General features: G+C 57.9%; 1 protein-coding gene across 2 annotated transcripts; it reads left to right on the top strand.

The window, feature by feature from the left end:
- Positions 1 to 2,111: 2,111 nt before the first annotated feature.
- On the top strand, positions 2,112 to 19,352 carry NUP50 (nucleoporin 50). 2 transcript variants are annotated; one of them, XM_074272141.1, is made up of 8 exons: positions 2,112 to 2,301; positions 13,468 to 13,546; positions 13,629 to 13,712; positions 14,159 to 14,351; positions 14,783 to 15,463; positions 15,685 to 15,766; positions 18,136 to 18,254; positions 18,983 to 19,352. In XM_074272141.1, the coding sequence occupies exons 1-8, from the start codon at positions 2,270 to 2,272 to the stop codon at positions 19,183 to 19,185; spliced, it is 1,473 nt and encodes a 490-aa protein (XP_074128242.1). In that variant the 5' UTR covers positions 2,112 to 2,269; the 3' UTR covers positions 19,186 to 19,352. The 2 variants fall into 2 exon arrangements, with proteins under 2 accessions (XP_074128242.1, XP_074128243.1); XM_074272142.1 differs by lacking the exon at positions 2,112 to 2,301 and adding an exon at positions 12,916 to 13,302.
- The last annotated feature ends 3,991 nt before the right edge of the window (positions 19,353 to 23,343 follow it).

Genomic DNA, 23,343 nt, shown 5'->3' on the forward strand with positions numbered 1-23,343 from the left:
AGCTGTTGCCCCGCATCTGAATGCATCTCCCCCTCCTCTCTACCTCTCAGAATAACCCGTCTTCCTCCCAAACACAGGTCGAGGTGCAGCCTTCCAGGCCTGCTCCCTGAAACACTGCCTTGGATTTGCTTCCTAGGTATCCTGTACCTGCTTCCATACTGTGTCCCTTAGCCGAGTTGGTCAGCACTGTAGCCAGCACCCCTGGCTGGCAGGGAGCACCAACTCAATGCTTGTGGGCTGACGGACGGGCACTCAGGAGCAGCACGTTGAGCTGGGCCCCGGGTGGGCAGGGGGTGCTCCTAGGAGTCCCTGAGCCAAGGTCCCTCTCTGTCACTGGTGCCTCCCCCTTGAATGGGGAGTCTCTCCAAGTGCCACTGAGACCTTGGGCAGGAAAAGGGGAAGGGGAGACGGCAGCGACTCGACCCAAGTGCCCAGGCCTCACCAAGCACCTCCTGATGGTGGCCCGAGGACGCCCAGATCCTCGAGGCGCCAGGATGGTGGGGTGCAGACTGTGAGCTCCTGCTGCTTGCCCCTCTTCCCGCCTGCAGCCACGGAGCTAGGCGACTGGGACACCAGCGCAGAGTGACCTCAGACGCTCCCTGGCTGTGTGATCCTGGGCCGAACCGGCCACGAGAGGGAGCAGGAAAAGGGGGCTAGGTGTCTGTGCACCCTAACAAAAACAAAGCTGAAAGATGGCAGAAAAAGGAGGGTGGCTGCCCCCCCGTAGTAAGGGCACAGGGTTCCCTCTTAGCTCCTGGGACCCAGCTTACACCTTGGTAGGCTTGTGGGGTTCAGGGCCCACAGTGTGAGAGGAGTAATATCACTTGGGACCCTGCTGAATCACAGGCTCTCCAAAGTCTAGTACAATGCTCGCACACAGCAGGCGCTTAATAAATGTTTATTAACTTAAGGTTCCAAGGTCCCAAAGGCAGGGGGGAGGAGATAGCGCGCCCCTGCAAGGGCGGGCACCCCGACCCCGGCCTCCTAACACAGCTGAGCCTGGAGGACAGCTCCCAGCCCAGGGAGGGGGAGCCTCGCTTGTCCCCGGCGCCCCCTGGTGGCCATCTGCGGGAGCCTGCTGGCCTTGGGAGGGAAGCCCTCTCAGAGACAAGTTGCTACTGTTAAGGACATGCTGTCTGCCGGAGGCCCAGCTTAGGGAACAGCCGGCGGGGAGAAGGGCTCTGTCCCTCATTGCTGGGGTCGCTTCCACTGCCACCCCGCCTCCCTTCCCAGCTCCAACATTTTGTGCCCCTTTCCTAGGGCAGGCCGCTTCCTGGGAGAGACACCTAGTCGGGACAAGCTGGAGTGGAGATCTTCTTTCTCAAAGGAAGGCGCCGGGCGCAAGGGGACCGGGCGGAAGGGATGGGGAAGGGATCCTGGGGGACTCAGCTTTAGGCCAGGCTTGAAGCAAGCCTGGGAGGGCGACCAGAGCAAATGCCCCATGTGGTGTGCCAGGAACAGCCCGAGGGCTGCCCGCTTCACCAAGCATCTGGAGGAGAGGAACCGTCCCAGGGTCACAAGGGTCCGAGGGGGCCTGCTTAGGAAGGGCTTAAGAGGACTGTTTGACTCCAGAGGAGTTTACAGAGGGAATCTAGATGTGGTGAGGACAACTGGGGACTTAATACCGGCAGAGGTTCTTCTGGAGAAGAAAGCCTTGAGGCTGGGGAGGGTGGGAAGGCCTGGCCCAAGGGGAGGGAGCTGACTTCTTACACTTGGTGTGGAGATCTGACAAGGCCCATGAAGAGAAGCCGCCTGTCTAAGGAAAGCTCTGTAGTAGTGGGAGGTGTCCCAGAGTGGGCCGGGATGCCCCTCAGGGCTCACTGGCCAGCACGCCAGGACAGACACTACTCCTCCCGCCCACATCTATGTTGGGCTGGCCAGCCTCTGGCCCTCCAGAGCCCATTGAGAAGATTCCATGGCCCCGCTCAAAGGCAGGCCACCAGATGGGGCATTCCCTGAGCTTTTTGGCGGCTACTCTGTCCACCTGGGCCACAGTGTCTGTCCCTGTAGAGGCTAGCACCAAGACTTGGCTGAAGTTGCCAGGGAACTGAGGGCATTATGAGGACACCGCCCGGGTCACAGTGGCACCTCCTGAAGTCTTTGAAAGTCTCGTCTTCATGAGCCAACCTGGGACACTGAAGAAGAGCCTGCCTGGAATGGTGAAAGGACCAAGCTGCCTAGCCAATCAAAGGCCTCAGAAGCAGGGGGCAGGCCCATTCCATGAAAGCATCCAACCTGCTATGAACAGTGCCCCCCAACAGCAGCAGAAATGAAATTTAACCTGAATTTAAAATATACCAGGTAAGTGACTGCCTTCTTCCACTGTACCTCAGAGGTTCCTGGTCCCTCCCAGGCTCATCCCACCTGGCTGCCCAAGCCCTTGCCTCAAACTAAAATCTGTGTCTTCCTGAAGCTTGTGGGAATCTAAGCCCAAGGTCCACCAATACATACACACTCAACCGATTTCTTTCTAGAACAGGGACAAAAAGTGAGTGCTAAGTGGGTCCATGCAAAGGAACCAGACACAGGTCAAAGGTAACACAGTTGCCCTTGGATCCTCTGCATCTCCCTCCGAGGCTACTGATTGCCAGGGCCATACATACCAACACACAGAGTCAATATTAAAGTGCCAAACGGCCTCTCTTTATCCGTGATCTCAGCAGGGTTAGCAGGAAGCAGGGGCAGTGTAAGCATGTCTCTCATATCTCTCTCTCTGCATCCCTGCCTCTACTTCTCTGCATCCCTGAATCTACTTCTCTCTGCGTCCCTGCCTCTCTCTACTTCTCTCTGCATCTTTGCCTCTACTTCTCTCTGCATCCCTGCCCCTCTCTACTTCTCTGCATCTTTGCCTCTACTTCTTTCTGCATCCCTGCCTCTACTTCTCTCTGCATCCCTGAATCTCTACTTCTCTCTGTATCCCTGAATCTCTCTACTTCTCTCTGCATCTTTGCCTCTACTTCTCTCTGCATCCCTGCCCCTCTCTACTTCTCTGCATCTTTGTCTCTACTTCTCTCTGCATCCCTGCCCCTCTCTACTTCTCTCCACATCTTTGCCTCTCTACTTCTGCGTCCCTGCCTCTCTACTTCTCTCTGCATCCCTGAATCTCTACTTCTCTCTGTATCCCTGAATCTCTCTACTTCTCTCTGCATCTTTGCCTCTACTTCTCTCTGCATCCCTGCCTCTACTTCTCTCTGCATCCCTGCCTCTCTACACTTCTCTCTGCATCTTTGCCTCTACTTCTCTCTGCGTCCCTGAATCTCTCTACTTCTCTCCACATCTTTGCCTCTCTACTTCTGCATCCCTGCCTCTACTTCTCTGCGCATCCCTGCCTCTACTTCTCTCTGCATCCCTGCCTCTACTTCTCTCTGCATCCCTGCCTCTACTTCTCTGCGCATCCCTGCCTCTACTTCTCTGCATCCCTGCCTCTCTACTTCTCTCTGCATCCCTGCCTCTACTTCTCTGCATCTTTGCCTCTACTTCTTTCTGCATCCCTGCCTCTACTTCTCTGCATCCCTGAATCTCTCTGCATCCCTGCCTCTCTACTTCTCTCTGCATCCCTGCCTCTACTTCTCTGCATCTTTGCCTCTACTTCTTTCTGCATCCCTGCCTCTACTTCTCTCTGCATCCCTGAATCTCTACTTCTCTCTGTATCCCTGAATCTCTCTACTTCTCTCTGCATCTTTGCCTCTACTTCTCTCTGCATCCCTGCCTCTCTACACTTCTCTCTGCATCTTTGCCTCTACTTCTCTCTGCGTCCCTGAATATCTCTACTTCTTTCTGAATCCCTGAATCTCTCTACTTCTCTCCACATCTTTGCCTCTCTACTTCTGCGTCCCTGCCTCTACTTCTCTGCGCATCCCTGCCTCTACTTCTCTCTGCATCTTTGCCTCTACTTCTCTCTGCGTCCCTGAATCTCTCTACTTCTCTGCATCCCTGAATCTCCCTACTTCTCTCTGCATCCCTGCCTCTACTTCTCTGCATCTTTGCCTCTACTTCTTTCTGCATCCCTGCCTCTACTTCTCTGCATCCCTGAATCTCTCTGCATCCCTGCCTCTCTACTTCTCTCTGCATCCCTGCCTCTACTTCTCTGCATCTTTGCCTCTACTTCTTTCTGCATCCCTGCCTCTCTACTTCTCTCTGCATCCCTGCCTCTACTTCTCTGCATCTTTGCCTCTACTTCTTTCTGCATCCCTGCCTCTACTTCTCTCTGCATCCCTGAATCTCTACTTCTCTCTGTATCCCTGAATCTCTCTACTTCTCTCTGCATCTTTGCCTCTACTTCTCTCTGCATCCCTGCCCCTCTCTACTTCTCTGCATCTTTGTCTCTACTTCTCTCTGCATCCCTGCCCCTCTCTACTTCTCTCCACATCTTTGCCTCTCTACTTCTGCGTCCCTGCCTCTCTACTTCTCTCTGCATCCCTGAATCTCTACTTCTCTCTGTATCCCTGAATCTCTCTACTTCTCTCTGCATCTTTGCCTCTACTTCTCTCTGCATCCCTGCCTCTACTTCTCTCTGCATCCCTGCCTCTCTACACTTCTCTCTGCATCTTTGCCTCTACTTCTCTCTGCGTCCCTGAATCTCTCTACTTCTCTCCACATCTTTGCCTCTCTACTTCTGCATCCCTGCCTCTACTTCTCTGCGCATCCCTGCCTCTACTTCTCTCTGCATCCCTGCCTCTACTTCTCTCTGCATCCCTGCCTCTACTTCTCTGCGCATCCCTGCCTCTACTTCTCTGCATCCCTGCCTCTCTACTTCTCTCTGCATCCCTGCCTCTACTTCTCTGCATCTTTGCCTCTACTTCTTTCTGCATCCCTGCCTCTACTTCTCTGCATCCCTGAATCTCTCTGCATCCCTGCCTCTCTACTTCTCTCTGCATCCCTGCCTCTACTTCTCTGCATCTTTGCCTCTACTTCTTTCTGCATCCCTGCCTCTACTTCTCTCTGCATCCCTGAATCTCTACTTCTCTCTGTATCCCTGAATCTCTCTACTTCTCTCTGCATCTTTGCCTCTACTTCTCTCTGCATCCCTGCCTCTCTACACTTCTCTCTGCATCTTTGCCTCTACTTCTCTCTGCGTCCCTGAATATCTCTACTTCTTTCTGAATCCCTGAATCTCTCTACTTCTCTCCACATCTTTGCCTCTCTACTTCTGCGTCCCTGCCTCTACTTCTCTGCGCATCCCTGCCTCTACTTCTCTCTGCATCTTTGCCTCTACTTCTCTCTGCGTCCCTGAATCTCTCTACTTCTCTGCATCCCTGAATCTCCCTACTTCTCTCTGCATCCCTGCCTCTACTTCTCTGCATCTTTGCCTCTACTTCTTTCTGCATCCCTGCCTCTACTTCTCTGCATCCCTGAATCTCTCTGCATCCCTGCCTCTCTACTTCTCTCTGCATCCCTGCCTCTACTTCTCTGCATCTTTGCCTCTACTTCTTTCTGCATCCCTGCCTCTCTACTTCTCTCTGCATCCCTGCCTCTACTTCTCTGCATCTTTGCCTCTACTTCTTTCTGCATCCCTGCCTCTACTTCTCTCTGCATCCCTGAATCTCTACTTCTCTCTGTATCCCTGAATCTCTCTACTTCTCTCTGCATCTTTGCCTCTACTTCTCTCTGCATCCCTGCCTCTCTACACTTCTCTCTGCATCTTTGCCTCTACTTCTCTCTGCGTCCCTGAATATCTCTACTTCTTTCTGAATCCCTGAATCTCTCTACTTCTCTCCACATCTTTGCCTCTCTACTTCTGCGTCCCTGCCTCTACTTCTCTGCGCATCCCTGCCTCTACTTCTCTCTGCATCTTTGCCTCTACTTCTCTCTGCGTCCCTGAATCTCTCTACTTCTCTGCATCCCTGAATCTCCCTACTTCTCTCTGCATCCCTGCCTCTCTCTACTTCTCTGCATCTTTGCCTCTACTTCTCTCTGCGTCCCTGAATCTCTCTACTTCTCTGCGTCCCTGAATCTCCCTACTTCTCTCTGCATCCCTGCCTCTCTCTACTTCTCTCTGCGTCCCTGAATCTCCCTACTTCTCTCTGCATCCCTGCCTCTCTCTACTTCTCTCTGCATCTTTGCCTCTACTTCTCTCTGCGTCCCTACCTCTTACTTCTCTCTGCATCCTTCTCCACCTAGGGCAAAGTTGGCCATTTCTATCTACTCTCCTCTGGGATTTCCCCGTGCCCAGCCCACTCAGCACTGCATAGGTGGATCCACAGAAAGTTGACACCCCAAGTCAGTGCTTCATCCTAAGCAAAGATTAACACCTGTAAGCCACAACCTCCTGCTTCAGAGGCTGAGCCCTCTTCTACCTCCTGGGTCCCCCCCCCCCCCCCAGCAGCTGACATGGATCCGTGGCAATTCTCAGAAGGAAAGTCTCTTAATAGTCCTCACTCTGGGTCCCAGCCATTGGCTAGGGAGTCTGGTCCAAAGCCTGGCTCTCATGTCTACCCCCAAGTTGAGGACTGGGCAGGGCCTTAGGCTGAGAATCTGGGATCTGGGGATCGAGGCAGACCCCCCCTGACTCTTCAGTTCTGTGGCCCAGGATAGCGGGCATGTGATGGAAAGACTGCCTCAGACACTGAGAAATACCAATTAATCAATATATGTCTTCATCAACTGCTGTGGGGGGGGGATTTTAAGAGCCCCCTGGGGCTGGGATCCAAAATCTACCCAAAATTCATTCCTTGCTCTCATGAAACTTACAAATACAGGGCAGGGGGTGGGAGGAAGGCAGGGAGAAAGCTCAGAAACCCACCCAGTAATCAGGATTTCCAGGACTGGTAAGTCATGTATCCATGCACTCAATAGCTACACAGCCTAAAGACTTTGCCTTGGCTCTTGAGGCCCGAGATAGGAATGCTGGGAGAAACCAAGAAGGGTCCTAAGGGAAAGGGCTTTTCCTATGCATAACAGGGGCAGAGGAGCTGAAAGGAGCCGATTTCAACTTAGCAAACCACTGCTGCCCATGCCCAACTCCAATTGGGAGAGATGGAGAAAGGGCAGGTGACCGCCCAGTCTCAGGTATAGATAGGAAGTTCGAGAGAGGCAGAGAAGGTGGGCTAATGGGGAACTTTGAGGGGGAAGAGGAGAAGGAGGAGGGAAAAAACCATGAAGAGGCTTTAGCAGAGCAGTATGGCCAGCTCAGGAGCAGGAAATCTTGTTCTGGGGCTGGCAGTATAAAGGATGGATCACAAGAGGGAGAATCTGCTCCCTGTGACCAGAGCAGAGCAAAGCAAGGTGAGCTAGGCTAGGTTAACCTGGTCTGGGCTGGACTGGGCTGGCAGAAGCTCCGTGGAGATGATACTCAAGGGGGTCTCCAGGGATGGGCAGGAAGAGTGAGAAATCAAAATGAAGACTTTTCTTGGGAGAGAAAGCTGCATGTGAATAAGAAGCCCAAGTGCCAACAAATGGCAAAGGAGTTTCAGTGAAATGTCACTATGAGCATATTTATTTTCTGTTCATGGATAGCCTGGTACAATTAACCTCCTATTCTCGTGGTTAAACACTAGGCCCTAACTGTTGCTCCAAACAAATGAGCCATTGCGGTCTGTCGGGCTTTATAAAGTGGCACAGATGAATTTCACCTAGACAACTGGAAAAACAAGGAGTTGTTGCCACCTCTGTGTGCACTAAGCTGATCCAAGCATGTATTTACTCAGTGCAGGGAACTGGCCCCCCGGGACCCGGCCAGCTCTATTAGGGAGGTGATGTGTATCCTTCGACTGGGCTAAATGTGCACTCCCAGCCCAGACCCGGAGAGCCCCAGGGAGACCCAACAGGGCCAGAGAGCCAAGCATCCTCGCCACTCTGAGATCTAAGGAACCAGAGGGTCTCGGGAAATGATACAGAACCCAGCCGGAAAGATAAGCCGAAGCCAGCAAAGGTCTTTCCATTGAATGTTAACTGATCAGGGTCCTTCCTAACCGAGTGCCACAACTGATCACGGTCCTCTGCTCACCTCCCTCATTCTGGGTGTATTTCTCTTTTAGCCTGACCTCTATCGCATTAGCTCTTTCAATTGGCATCTCCCATCTTTGACACCTGTTGGGGTCCATCAAACACCCAGATCTATTTTCAGGTGAAGTACTATCTGACCACACTTCTCTATGTACTGTAAAGTCAAATTTTTAAGTTCTAGGTATGAAATTTGTCATTTTTTCCTACTAAATTTCATCTTAGTTGATTTAGTCCAATGTTTTGTGCTGCTGAGATCTTTTTGGATCCAGATTGGGCCACCTAACATTTCAGCTATCTCATCCTGCCCTGTTTCACATGCAAACTCAATCAGCATGCTAATGCAGCCGATGCCTGTTTCCAAATGTCAAACTTCCCTCCATTCCTAGAGGCGTCTACTTGAGATACCTCCATCCACTTGGACAGCAAGCTACAGTGATCCAGGTATCTTCTCCCCAGGGTTCCCCACCATTCCCCATCCTGCCTCGCTGATTCAGTTTCATAATAACAAGGCGCAGCAGGAGGGAGGCCGGAGCACCATCTCTATCTTGACTTTATCATTTCTTGGTCATATAATCTTGCACTGGCTTCAGCTAATCTTTCCAGCTGGGTTCTGTACCATTTCCCAGGACCTCTGGTTCCTTAGACCTTAGAGAAGCGAGGATGCTTGGCTCTCCGGCCCTGTTGTGGCTCTCTGGGTCTGCACATCCTGACTCTGACCCATCCTGGCCCTTCAGCAAACACAATGATTGTGGGATCCTACAAGAAGGGATTGTCTTCTCCTTCCTTTGTAAGTCCCAGGCTTGGTATAATACCTGACCCAGAGGAAGGTTAGCTATAGCATCACAAATCAGGCTCAGGAATGGATCACATAAATCCTTCTATGTGGTGCTAGTGTGAAGGCAAATGTAGCAAGAATAAGACTGACTAATCTAATCTCTAATGAACAGAGAACACCAACAAAGACTATGAATTCAAGGTGGAGGCTCAGATTGGGGAGTGTGGGAAGGCTGGGGCAGGAAGGCTCGAGACTCCACCCTCATCCCATTATCTGTGATTACGGTCTCTGATCAAGTTATCAACGAAAGAAAACCGTTATTTCCTCTCCTTTTGGCTAAGCAGCCCAGATTGACCAGACACATTCACTATAACACTGGCAACTGATGTGTAGAAGACACAGACATATCTAATCAGGAGTTCATATGAAAAAAAAAAAAAAAAAAGAAAAAAGATCTTGGGGTTGAGTGTTCCACAAGCTCAATATGGAAGTCCCTCTGCTTCCTGCCCCATCAGAGCCATATTTACCTAGAGGCTCTGGCTCAGTTTTAGGGGCCACAGCTCAGGAAGGACATCAATAAACCAACCCTTTAAGTCCAAAAGGTGGTGATCCCACGATGGTCTGACTTCTGATGCTGCTCCAGTATGTCTCGTGAGGTGGCGTTAGTGTCCTGGAGTACAAAAAGAAGCTCCCTTCAGTCTCCCCTGCAAGACTTACAAGCCCTCTTCAGACGTATTTGTCACCTTCCTAGATGGAGAAGTCCTTGGTGTTGCGTTCTTCCAGTAACGTCCTTGGCCCCTGGCCGAAGATCACCTATTCAGAATACCATCAGTAGCCCCAGAGGCTGCCCCCCACTTCCACCACTGCACCTCTGCTGCCTGCCAGGTATTTTTAGCCATTTCAGGGGCGGCTGCGGCCGGAACCCCTCCCACAGCCCGCCTTTTGGGGACACTGTGGCCAACCCCGAGAAAAGGCCAGCCCAGGAGATGGTAGGTTGCTTCTCAGCAGAGGCACATCTCCATGACCAAAACTGGTGGAAACTTCTTAAAAACCATGTTTTCTGAAGGCTTTGTGGGTCTTGCCAGCCCATTCCCATCCACCTCCACAACACTGAACCTAAAATGACTTAGCAGATAACACCCCGGGCCCCCCCCTCCGTGCACCCACCATCTCCTTGGGCGGTGGTGGAGGAAGAGCTCCTCCGAGTCCAGCCTCCTCGCAGGGACTTTGTCCTCCCGGTGGATGGGCTCTTGTTCTCCGGGTTCTTGGCTTCCTCCTCACTGCCACTCTTTCCCTCCCCGCCTAGCTCCCCGCAGTGGCCGCTTCTTGCTGCACTCTTACCTTCCTTGGGCAATTTTGCCTGAGTTTTGGCTCCTCCGTGGAGATGGAGCCCTCGGAGCCCAAGGTGGTTTATGAAGAGGCCCCTGATTGCATCGTGGGCAGATGGTGGAGGTTAACTCCACTTGTGAGGCAGGGATTGCCTAGCTAGGGCACCCATGCAAGAGAGTGAACGAATGACAGTATTTACTAATGGCTTCCTCTGGGCGGGCACCGCACACACACGCATACGAGACAGCCCTTGGCCTCTATGGAAGGAAGGTGGCACGTGAAGAAGCACCAGCAGTACAGTTGGGAAACGGCCAATAAGTGGAAGGAAGGCGTGGTTCCTGCCCACCAACAGGCTAGCGGCAGGAAGCCAGGGGGTACCACAGGACCCGCGCACAGAGACCTCAATTCAAACCCAACCTCAAGATGCTTAATGCTGCCACACCCCCTTACTCAACTTCTGTTTCCTTCAGTTTTCCCCTCTGCAAAATGGGGATTAGCATCTCCTTTCCAGGGCTGTAGTGAGGAGAAAATGAGATATGTGTAAAATGCTTCGCGGGTCCTAAATCTACATAAATGCTACTAGCTAGCATTACCACCAAGGCTGCCGAGTGCACACATCCTTCTAGTATAAGGCAGAAGGGAAAGTTAGCATAACGCAGCAAGTTTCCAGCTGCAGCCATGCGCGCCTGCATTCGGAGCTGCCCCAAGCCTTCCCGACCCTCTCATCTGGGAAACTGGAGAGAAGGCACGGACTGGCCCTGAACTGTCTACAAGAGGCTGCGGCCCAGAGCACTGTTAGATAGGGGAAGGGAGACGTCCTGGGAATGCGTCCCAGGAGGAAGAGATGGTCTATTACAGAATGTCCTCCGCGGAGCCCCGCCGTGTCCGGGGCCCGATGTGTCCGGGGCCTGATGTGTCCGGGGCCATGTCCAGGGCCCACCATGTCCGGGGCAGTATCCGGGGCCCGATGTGTCCGGGGCAGTATTCGGGGCCCGATGTGTCCGGGGCAGTATTCGGGGCCCGATGTGTCCGGGGCAGTATTCGGGGCCCGATGTGTCCGGGGCAGTATCGGGGGCCCGATGTGTCCGGGGCAGTATCTGGGGCCCGATGTGTCCGGGGCCCGATGTGTCCGGGGCAGTATCGGGGGCCCGATGTGTCCGGGGCAGTATCCGGGGCCCGATGTGTCCGGGGCAGTACCCGGGGCCCGATGTGTCCGGGGCAGTATCCGGGGCCCGATGTGTCCGGGGCAGTATTCGGGGCCCGATGTGTCCGGGGCAGTATTCGGGGCCCGATGTGTCCGGGGCAGTATCGGGGGCCCGATGTGTCCGGGGCAGTATCCGGGGCCCGATGTGTCCGGGGCAGTATCCGGGGCAGTATCGGGGGCCCGATGTGTCCGGGGCAGTATTCGGGGCCCGATGTGTCCGGGGCCCGATGTGTCCGGGGCAGTATCCGGGGCCCGATGTGTCCGGGGCAGTATTCGGGGCCCGATGTGTCCGGGGCAGTATCCGGGGCCGTGTCGGGGCGCCCACTTTGTTCTCAGGACCCTCTCCGATGGCTTCAGACTGGCTGATCTCTCGGCACTCTTGCCGACAGAAGCCCCGGTTTTCCTTTACAAGCCTGGGTTCTTCACTCACTCTGGGGGTCCTAGGCCCCACACATCTGTCTCTTGCGCCTGTCTCCCCCCCATGTTTTTCGGCCCCTCTCTCCCCTTCCGGCCTGCCCCACCCTGGCCAGGACCATCACCCCTTATCCGTATTTGGTGCCTCTGTTAAGTAGCCCCGAAAGCACATTCCCGCTCCTGGCCCCCACGTCCCCACCCGTTGCCAAGCCTGAGTTCATCCCATCTCCCAGCTGCAGCCCCTTCCCACCCTACAAGAGAGTAAGGTGGCGAGCGCCCCTGTTGCATTTCTTCATCAGCCCATCACCCAGGGGTTCTCAGGGCGGGCCCCACGCGGCCGGGTCGGAGAGCCTCCCACAGTCTGGGGGACGGTGAGCCGGCCCCCTAGTTAAAAAGCGCGAGGACACCACGTCAGTGGCGTGGGGGGGATGGGGGAGCAGCAGAACAGTTCCCGGATGGCCCCGGGGTGAGCGTGCTGCTTCGGGCCCAGTTCGCCGGGTAGAAAGCAGCCTCCAAAGCCTGCCTCCCGCTCATTTTGGACTCTGTGGGAGGGATTACCTCAGTTTCCCCATCTGCAGAATGCAGACGTCAACACAGGGTGGGTGTTCGCTTGGGTTCGGGCCTCTGGGAATGTTACCTGGAGCTGGGCGGGGCGGGCCCCGCGGGGGCCGCGGAGGGAGAAGCGTTAGGCCGCAAAGCGCTAACCGTCCCGCCGCGGGGCTCCTCCGGGCGCGCGCTGGGGGCCTATCGGAGCTGGAGGAAGGGACTGTCTGTCTGCCTGCTGCGCCGTGGGGAGCCCCTCCGCCCCAAGGACCGGCGACCCTCGCGGTATCTGACAGGAACATGCCTGGGGTAGCGCAGGACGAAGGGGTGCACTGGCCTTAGCGCCTCCCTCTGTAAAATGGGGGCTGTAGCCACCAGAACGTCCTTAAGCCCTTCCGAGCCTCAGTCAACTGTCTGTGAAATGGGTTGTCTGGGGGAGCACGTTAGAGACAGAGTTCCTTCTGGGCATCTTGGCGGGTCCTGCACACTAGCGGACCCGGGGCTGCCTCCGCCCCCACCTTCGGCCGCCGCTCCGAGACCGGTCAGATATCCGGGGAACGACAGCGCCCTCTTCGGACCCCCACCTCCGCTCCGCCTCAGGGAGAGAGAGGCGGTGAAAGTCACGTGAACGTCGGCTGACGTATGCAGGCTACGCACGCACGGCACGCCCGCCTTCCCGCCCTTCCGCCCAACGGCCCCTCAGGAGACGGGTCGAGAGGAGGAGAGAGGCCTCGTGGCGCGCGAGCGGCCGTTTACGACCGTTGGAGCGCCTGCGCAGCGTCGTGCGGCGGGACGCGGCGCCTGCGCATTGAGCCCAGAAGGCGGCGCTTGCGCGTCAGAAAAGGCGACGCCGCGGCTGCCGGACGCGCATCTTTCCGGGTACGCTCTGGTCTCTCGCGCCCCACCCCCGCGCCGGAGCTCAGTGAACAAACCCCCCCCCTTTCCCAGCGCCGGCCGACCCAGCCCGTGCCTCGGGGGCTGCGCACGAGATGCGGACACGCGCGGCCGCCTTCTCGGGCTGAGGCGGAGGCGGAGGCGCCCGGGGCGATGCTGCGCAGCCAGGCCCGGGGAGAGACGAGGAGCCGTCTAGCAGGTGAGGCCGGCCCGGCGGGGCCCAGGCTCGAGACGTGGTTGGGGGAGGGGAGGGCCAGACCGGCGCGGCTCGGTGGCGGCTGAGGGAGGGCCGCCGCGGCCCGGGGGAGGGAGCTGTGCCCGGGACCGAGGCAGCGCCTCACGCGGCCTCCCTTCCCCCGCCCAGGTACAAAACCATGGCCAAGAGGATCGCGGAGAAGGAGCTGACAGACCGGAACTGGGATCAGGAGGATGACGCGGAGGAGGTGCGAGGGGGCCGGGGGTGGGGCGGGCAGCGCGGCCCCTTCTCCCTTCTCTGCCCCCCTCATGCCTCCTTCGCCCCCGCAGGTGGGCACGTTCTCGGTGGCGAGCGAGGAAGTCTTGAAGAACAGAGCCATCAAGAAGGCGAAGCGCAGGGCTGTGGTCCCCGAAGTGAGTCCGGGCCGGGCGCGGGGAGGGGCCGTCGCCCCCTTTGCAGATGTCGTCCTGCCTGCACCCCCTTGCGCCCCCCCTGCCGTTACTCTGGGGGAGGCTCCCGGCTTCACCTCAGCCTCCTTTGGGGGCCTGGGCTGAGATAAGCTGCGGCAAAGCCCGGCGGAGACGGCCGCGTGTCCCTCCGGGCCCCAGCGCGCACTCCCGCGCTCTCGGCTGCCACTGGGGACGTTTCCTTGGGGCTGGGGTGCCCGGGGGAGCCCTGGAGGGCTGTGCGGATCGGGCCCTTCGACGGGTGACGACCCTCGAGCAGAGATGTCCGAGGCCCGAGCCAGCTGCTCCCCTCGCCTGCTCCGGGCCCCTGCCTCAGGGGGCGCTGTGGGGAGATGACGGGCCATCCTTGGGGGGGACATGCTGCTTAATCCCCCTTCCGGTCTTCCTTTCAGTGTGAGAGCGGAGGAGCTTTTAAAGGGTTCAAAGGCTTGGTCTTACCTCCGGGAGGAGGGGGAGGAGGGCTCTCTGGCTTTGGCAACGGCACCAGCATCAAGACTCTGGAAGGCCTATCCAATGGCAGCGGCATGGCTTCGGTGCCCGCGCTGGCCCTCGCCAAGGCCGCAGTGGAAAAGAAGGTGGTCTTTGGTGAGTCTCCCAAGCACGCCTCCCCCACAGGGGCCCCGCTCTGCCCCCTTGTGGCCGACCCGACGGCTCCCCATCCGTCCCGAGGGTGTAGGGAGACAGTTGGGGGTTTGCTAGCACTTATAAGTCCTGCGGACAGATCTGGAGGTCCGTCGGGTGGGAGGACGGCCACGTCTGTGCCCCCTCGGGGTGTAGCAAGGCCCGTGTGGGGAGCCAGCCGTGAAATGGACTTGGTGGGCGAGGGGCAGGTGGCCACCAAGGAGGCGTTTCCGACAAGAGATGGCTGCAGAAGGGTCTAGAGTCATCCACCAGGGTCAGCCGCCTCTGCCCTCCCTCGGGAAACATTGTCACAGTGCCCGTGTTCTTGGTTTGGGGACCGGGGAGGCTGCGGGCCCGGGTACCCCTTGCTCCAAAAACCCCTTCTTTCCGGACAGGCCGTGGCGCGGTCAACGGCCCGATGGCTCCCTTGGGGGCGGACAAGAAGGCCACCGACCTCAAGACCAACGGGGACAGCCAGCAGCCTTCCTCGTCCTCCGGCCACAGTGCCCAGGGCAAGGCCTGCAGCGCCAGTGCCTACCACCGACAGCTCGCCGCCTTAAACTGCTCCGTGCGCGACTGGATCGTCAAGCACGTGGACACCAACCCCCTCTGCGACCTGACGCCCATCTTCAAAGACTACGAGAGATACCTCACGAGCATCGAGCAGATGCCCGGCAACAGCAGCGACGGCAGCTCAGAGCGAGAAGCCGGCCGGCAGCCATTCGGGACTGTGCCTGGGCCCGCCGTCCTGGGGCCGTCCCAGAAAGCCCAAGACGCCCCCTTTCTGTTCCATCCGGACAAAGCCGAGGGGGCGGCGGAGAAGCGGACCGAAGCGTCGGTGGAGAAGAAACTGGCCCCGGCCCTGGCGGCGGCGTCTGCCGCCTCCTTTCACTTTGGCCGGAAGGTCGACAGCTCGGCCCTGGGCCCCCTGGGCTCTGGCCCCATGGCAAACTTCTCCTTCTCTCCGGGAAACGCAGGCATTTTTGGCAAAGATGTGACTCAGGCGAGCCCCGTCTCCTCCTTCTCCCCCAAAATGCCAGAGGGCCACACAGATGCAACGGCTGGCGACAGCAAAGGTACTGCCTCAAGGGGAGTCTCATCGCTGTTTGGGGGGGGGGGGGCTGAGGGGGGGGTGGGTAGAGCGCCTCGTGGTCCCAGGCACAGGGCAGGACCAGGGAGCCATAGCACCTCAGAGGCGAGTCTCAGCCAAATCTGGGGTTCAGCTAGAGGCCCAGTGGGTGGAGGGGCGAGTTGGGGAAGGGCAGGGGGCCCTGCCTTACCTATGGCTCTGTCTAAGGTGCTGAAGAGGAAGAGAGTGAGGAGCCCCCTAAAGTGATCGTGACAGAAGTCAAAGAGGAGGATGCTTTTTACTCCAAGAAGTAAGTCCAGCCTCTGGAAGGCGTCCGAGGCTGCCATGCTTGAAAGAACCGGGTGGGTTTTTTTCCTTTTGGAAAATGAAAGTGTCCTTGTGTTCAGTTCAGCAAATGGTGAATCCTTCTGGTGTCCCCGGCCCCCACCCCGGAGCTGAGAGGGCTGCCCCCCTACCGTGGTCGTCTCCAGAAGCGTGGGGGGAGGGGGCAGTGGGAAACTGACCCCAGGGCTGTGACCAGGGGAGGGGGGGAGTTTGAGAATGGAGTAGGGCATGGCTGCGAGAGGGTCCGTGCCTGGTCTCATGGTGGGCGGCCCTCTTTCCAAGGGCTGGAGCGCCTCCACCGCCCCTAGTGTGGTCTAGAGTGGCTAGTGTAGCACTGTATCCAGAGCCAAGGCTCCAGTACAAAGGCGCTCCCCGGGACTGTCCGGCCTCCCATTTCTCCCATCTACGCTGAAGGATGGCTAGTCCCTTTCCCCTGGCAGAGCTTTGGAGCAGGAGGCACCTCCAGGGACTCGCTCCCTTGTTCCAGGCCTGGGGAACAATAAGTGGCCAAATGGAGGCCACGATGTTCACAGAGAACTGGGTCCCACTCTGAGGCGATGCACACGAGGGCCAAGGAAAGAAAAGCAGAATCTGCTAGAACCCACGAGTCCCTGGGTCTTCTTTTCAGCTGCCCGGCAGCAGCGCCGCTTCCCCAAGGCTCCCCAGAGCGCCCCTGGCCACAGGGGGTCTCCAGCGGTCTTTGCTCTGTCTTCTGCTGCCGCCGTGTCCCTCAGCCTGTCTGAGCTCTCCCTCCTCCTCCTCCCTGTCCTCCTGGGTTCCTCAGGAGTGCCCCCAGCCCGGGTAGCTCAGTGCACCTTTGTCCCCAAGGCCTCCTGCCCTCCAGGCCCAGGGCGTCCCCACCGTGCCTCATTCTCTCGCCGCAACCCCACATGTCCGGGCCTCGCCCAAGCTAAGGCTTCGTGCTTCACAGCGTCGCCCTCTCCTGCCCCTCCCGTCCTCTGCTCTTATACGCGCCCTTTATCAGGCCTCTTGCCCGCCGTCTTTGCCCGTTCCAGTCTGGCATCCACGCAGCCGCCCAAGGCGCGAGAGTGGGGGAAGCCCCCGTCCCCATGGGCACCGACCTTCAGGATAGGCTTGGGGTGTTTTTCCAGAAATCCTCGTTCCTTTCTTTCTGTCCAGGTGGTCTCTAGCCTCCTCTCCTGTTTCTTGTCTCCACTGAGCTTCTCTCAAACGGGGTCTCCTGTGAATTCCTCCTTGATCTCTGTCCCGTCCGGCCACAGCCTCCTCCCACCACAGAGGTCGGCTTTCCCGGCTGAGGGCGCCTGACCCGCAGCTGAGGGCCCTGGGCCTCCTTCCCGGCCTCTGCTGAAGTTCCTCTCCCGGGACGTCCAGCCGTCTCTGCTGCTGCTCTCGCCGGTTTCAGCTCTTCTCTGAGGCGGTTTTCTCCCTCCCCAGTTGGGTCTAAGCTCCTTGGAGTGCGTGCACAGCGGCAGGCCTGGGCAGCGCACTCGATTGGCCGCAAGCCAGACCTCTGTAGACCCCCTGAGAGCCACAGCCGGAAACCCGCCTGGGGTCGGGGTGGCCAGTCTTGTTGGGCTCTTTGCCCGGTCTGTCCAGTTCTCGAGACTGTACCTTTGCTGCTGCCCCTCATGCCCGTCCCTAGTTCCTTGATGTGGCTTCTCTTGGTGGCGGTGGTACCTACACACATCTCCAGTCGCACAAGCGTGAAGATGGCCCTTGAAGGGAAGGGCTGCGCCGCCGATCTGTCACCCTGGCCCATTCTGAACCAGACCCAATGCCTCGGGGTCCCGGGCTTATGCTGGAAGGAGCCTGCAGGGCAGGGCTGGCTGAGGGGAGGCTGTGGCCATGAGGAAAACCTCGGCCACTGCGCCAGCCTCAGGTGACGCGGAGGCGGCCGCGGCTGGGCCCTCAGTGTCCTGAGCCTCAGTGCCAGTACCAAGGACAGAAGTGGAGACAGGGAATCAGCAGGAAGCCTCTTGGCGTCCCCTCAAGGTCCATTGTCCCAAGTTACCAGAAGCAATTTGGGGACAGCAAGGTCTAGGGGCTCCCAAGGTGGCTTAGTGGCACCACTCCCCATAGGACACGGGCAGAAAGGCCGAGTGTCAGGGGCCCAGAGCGCACTGTGGCCACCCAGGAGTGGCCCTGCAGGGTCAGCGGGAGGCAGCAGTGAAGAAGCCATCGGGCAAGAGGCCCAGGGTGAGGATGGGGCCGGGGCCGCCGGCTGCCGAGCAGGCTCTGAAAGAAGAAGGTGTCCAGGCGAGGTCGGCCTTGGCCTTCGTGCTCCCAGGGACCTCCTTCCACTTGGACTACCGGCCTCTCCCAGATCATGCTTTTTATTGACTTTCTCCCCAGGTGCAAACTCTTTTACAAAAAAGATAATGAGTTCAAAGAGAAGGGTGTGGGCACACTTCACTTGAAACCCGCTGCCAATCAGAAGACCCAACTTCTGGTTCGAGCTGACACCAATTTAGGTGAGTGACCCACGATGAAGAGCTGGCCCTCTCTGAAGAGGGAGATGGCCTGTGAGCCCCCAACTGCATGGCCCTTAGGGAAATGGCCAAGACCTTTGTTAACGAGGCTTTCAGATGGGGGGATTGATGCAGGCCTTGAAGCCGCCATCCTGACTCTTAGAAGTATGCCAGCACTGGGGGGGGCTCCTGCCCCAGATGAGTTAGGGCCCTTTCGGTCCAGAAGCCTCTGACCTTCGCCCTAGGAGGTAGTCAGAATTTGCCCAATGGGTAAGATTACCTTCTGGCCCTCTGCACTAGCCGGCTGTGCCGGGTGGGCAGTCTCCCAGGGCAAGCGGCACGGACCACAGCTTACTGGCTGAAAGCAAGAATTGATTTTTGCTCCCAAGCATAACGAGTTTGGATCTTGGGTTTCCAGGCCAACGAGCAAATAACTGAGCAAAATGTGTCTGACCTGGGTATCCTGGAGCCCTTGGGTAGTATTGGCCTGGGGAGAGGTGAGCATCTCACACTCAGGGCATCCGCTGCAGGACATAGAAGGGGTGCTGGCATGGGCCAATGGCCAGGGAGCCCAGGACTTTAAGGAGGTGGGGGGGGCAGAAAAGCCCTCCCCACTCTTGAGGGCCAGGCTGCACCTGCTCAGCAGGCTGGGCGGGGGGGGGGGGGGTTGTCTTGGATCCACCTTTCTGGCCAGGAGGGCATCTCATAGCCCGTTCTCCATTGACATGCAGGTAACATACTCCTGAATGTCCTGGTTCCTCCCAATATGCCCTGCTCCCGAACTGGCAAGAACAACGTGCTCATCGTCTGTGTCCCCAACCCTCCCATCAATGAGAAGAGTGCCACCGTCCCCGTGACGATGCTCATCCGGGTTAAGACCACCGAGGATGCTGACGAGCTGCACAAAATCCTGCAGGAGAAGAAGGAGGTGTGAAGGCGCTCGCGGGTGCAGAGACTCGTTTGCCAAGTTGCTGCTTTTTTTCCCTTAAACTTATTCCTTTTATTCTTAACTTTCTACTTTGACATTCTAAGAACGTACAGGTATTCTGAAAGGTATTGTCGGGGAAAATTACTATGGCCAATAAAAAGCTTTAACTGAAAGCGGGGCAGCGTCAGCACAGTGTGTCACCGTCGCCTTCCTTACTGGGAAGGGCAGCCTGCCACCTGGATCCCAAGTCTCATGCTGCTGTTGGACCGGCGCCCTCAGTCAGTGGGGCAACTTGACAGTTTGGGAAGGACGGCGGGACGAAGAAGCCTCTGGGACCCAGTGGCAGGTTTTTGTTGAGCTTAGGATTAGTACGCAGAGACCCCAGTGGCTGAAAACTGACTTTCCCAATTTGTCAGGGGCTCCCGCAGCCCCTAGGCAAGGTACAGAAGCTCCCCTGGCCAATAGGTGGGTTGGCTTGGGTGTGGGCGATGGCGGCACTCTTGGTCCTGCGGTGTCCACCCCCAGTGTCTGTGCCCTGAGGAAGGGTACCATCACCAAGGGCACCTGGGGAGAAAGACCCCATCTGTGGGAGTTGCCTTTGTCCCATTGAGGGGAGAGCCCAGGCTTTGGCCAGTGCTAAGCTGTGAGAAGACAAGGCGTATTGGCGAGGCCCCGTGGCCATGGTCAGCAGACAGTTAAGTCTTGTGTGACCCCAGAGCTGTGTGTAACCCTGGGGCAGGTTCCTTACCTAAGGAAAACTAGAAACCCCGTGGCCTGTGCCACCCATTTGGTATCTGCCCATGGTGAGTGGGGGTCCCTGGTCCACCCTGTCTCCTTAGTGTTACACAGGCCTTCTGATGTCCAGGCTGCATGCCAAAGGGAGTTTTGCCTTGGCAGAGGGACCCAGACCCCTTGAGGGACAAACAGGCCCCACCATGGAGGTGAAGGGGCGGCACCCTTAGACAGATGGCAGAGGAGCTGAGTGGTCAGTAGGCAGGGGCTGCAGGCAGGTGACAGCTCTCATAAGCCCATCCTTGTTGGACGCCAACTCTAGCATCCCAGTGGGCCCTTAAGGCTCCCTCCTCAGCTCTGTCATGGATTTTCTAGGGGTTCTCACCTAGGCCCTTTTCTGAGACTAAAGCCCCGCCCCTCCCCACGGTGTCACACTGAGGTGTGATGGCCGGCCCGAGGGCATGGTCAGGCACTGCCAGAGCCCATCCCTGGGCTGCCGTCTCACCTCCTGATCCCTGGTCTTGGACTATAAATGTCGGGATGGCACCAGGGGCCAAGCATGGCAAAGGTCTGAGGATCCTACAGTGAGGGATTTTATCCCACCCCTCAACGTGGGGAAATGGGCCTGGGAAGGAGAAAGCACAGGCAGGCTGAGTGGCCTTGGGTCCTGGAGGCAGCTGGGCACCTGTCACTGCTAATTGTGTACCCAAGGGTGGTCTCCACCTTGTCCCGAAGGGCAAGCCAGTGGAAAGGGGTTGGAAGTGCTTCTCTTCAGGTGAGCCCCTGACTCCAGACCCATAGTGTGTTGAACCTGGGCCCACTGCCCTAGGGGGATGGCTGCAAATATCCACTGGCCCTGCCTGAAGGGGCTCCAGCTGAAGCCCGGCTCTGAAGGCTTCACCAAGCTGGAGTTCCATTCAGCAGCTGCCTCATGACCCCAGGCCCTGGCCTTTGTGTGGTCTGAGGAGCCAGGACTCCTTCCCTCTCCCCGACCACCTGCGCAGGGTAGTCAGGGGCTCTAGGTGACCGCCAGGAGGGCCTAGGCCTCCTGCTCCACATTTCTGGTTAGAAAGGCAGTGTCCCATAAGCCCCACGCCCTGCAGCTTTGGCCTCCGATTGTTCTAATACATGTCCTCAGGCAGTTGGATTCAGGACCCCCAAACCCAAGGGATGTGGCAGCCTTGGCCCTTCTTGGGATTAAAGGGGTAGTCTAAGCAGCTGCTGCTCCCCAAACCATGGGAGCTCGGCATTTTCCTTGTGCTCCCCAAAACGTGGTGACAAAGCATGAACCCAATTTGGCCATTCATTCAGCCTCACGTCACTGAGATGTCATCACTTAATGGCAGAACGGTTCATAAAGTCAGAAGCCCCTTCGGTTCTGGCCTTCCACTAAGAAGTGGGAGAAAGCAGCTAGAAGGCCAGGGAGCCCAGCAGCCCGGCTGTCACTGGTCCTGACCGACTGCGATTGCTCACAGTCCCATCCTGGCCCAGAGCTCCAGGGAGCCCAGCGGCCCGGCCACTTCTGACCATGCTTGCTCACGGCCCCCATCCTGGCCCGGAGCGCCACCAGTCCTGACAGACTGGGCTTGCTCACAGCCCCAGCCCAGCCCCTCACGTCCTCTCAGCCTGGTGGGAGAGGCCCGCGCCCGCCCCAGGATTCAGAGGGGCTGAGGAATGGAGCTCAAGGCTGTCTCGTCTCCCCACCCTGGTCAGTCAGGGCTGAGTGTCGGACAAAAGCACCCGGAGCCGCAGTGCAGTACCCCCATGGCAGTGTGTGATCCAACGGCGCTAAAACAGGAGAGAAGCCTTAAGTAATGGGAGGAAGATCCTCTGAACAGATGTTTACAGCTGTGGCTACTATACAGGCGATCCATCAGGACATACACAGAGGCTATTTGCATTGCCTCCCCCCCCCCGCCCGTCCTTCCAGCTGCAGAGCTGGAGCCTTCCTTGGGACCCTGTGGGGTTGGGGGGCCTTGCTGCTACCAGGGCTCTTAAGGGCCACACCCCTGACCAGGAGACCAACAGCCCCACAGGCTGTAATCAGACTCCAGCAGGGCCCCTGCCCGCATCCTCCTGCCCTGCAGCCCTTTGGGGGGGGGGGGGAGAGGAGGGAGGTCCTCCTGGAAGACTTCATGTGGGAAATCCTCGCTCTCCTGTCCACATTGAGCCTCAACAACCCAGAGAAGGGGTCAGTTCTGCAGGGGATGAAGGCAAAGCCAGAAGGTCTGTTCTCCCTTCTAGGGTCCCGGGCTTTTGACAGATACAGAGCATGGCAAAGGTGAGAGGAAATGAGAATCGGACCCTCAGAGCCCCCCTCCCAGAAGGTGCCACAGAATCGCCTGGACCCCCATCTTTCGGAGCCTGGTGCAAGTGGCTGGCATACAGTAAGCGCTTAAGTGTCTAGGGTTCACTGCCCTAGGCCGTTTCTCCCTCGGACAGGTCCAGGCCTCGAGTTCTGATTTTAGTTCCCAATGGGAAGTTGGGCTGGGGGTGGGGGGGCTGCAGACCTGGGATCCATTCCTCTGTCTTTAGCTGTTTGTTCCCTCCCTGATCTAACCTTCCTAACTGGGGAATGGGACCTGCCGAACCAAGGAGGAACAATGCAGAGGGCACCAGCCCTTCCCCTCCGAAGCCTGCTTCCTCTACTGGAGCGCTGACCTTGAGGTCCTTTCCCTCCAGGCCCCGGCGGCCGTCCCAGTCTGCCTATGCCAGCCCTGCGTCCTGGCTCCTCCCTGACCGGCCCCTCAATCTGAGGCCCCGGCCAGGCTTCTCAGGTGGAGGCCAGAGCCCAGGAGAGAGCCGCCTGATCCAGGGAAACTTCCCCTGGGCCGCAGGACCAGATTCAGACCTTGCCCCCTCCTGTGGGTCCCCTGGGGGCTAACTGAGGGGCTGGGACTCGAATGCAGGTCCCAGCCCCATGCAGCTCAGCAATGCTTGGGTGTGTTGGGGTGTGTGCGGGGACTGGGCAGGGCCGTCCCTCCTAGGTGGAGCATTCGCACCCTCTGCAGGGCCCCCCGCCCCCCACACAGCAGGGAGAGATGGGATTCTTTGGGCAGGCAAGGGGCTCCTGCCTCCTAGGAAATTCCTCTCCCCCAAAGGGAAAAGGAACCTTTTGGCACTGGTCTTGAGATGGCCTCTAATTTTGGAACACATTGCCCAGGCTGGGGATGTGATTCTGATGGAGGTGAACCCTGTCCCTGTGAGTGACCCGCTGCTCGTCTTTCTCACTCTCCTGACCCCCTGTGAGGTAGGTGATTAGCCCCATTTTACAGATGGGCAAACTGAGGCACTGAGAAACGAAATCACTTGCCTGGGGTGTTCCCACCCCCATGTTGAGGCCAAACTGGGGAAACATTGCCTTCTGCAGTCACTGACCACCCCGAGCCCTCCCGGTGCCCCAGGCTGGCTCCCAAACCGGCCACAATGGAA

The sequence above is a fragment of the Sminthopsis crassicaudata genome, chromosome 5 (genome assembly GCF_048593235.1).
Source record: "Sminthopsis crassicaudata isolate SCR6 chromosome 5, ASM4859323v1, whole genome shotgun sequence".
Taxonomy (NCBI): Eukaryota; Metazoa; Chordata; class Mammalia; order Dasyuromorphia; family Dasyuridae; genus Sminthopsis; species Sminthopsis crassicaudata.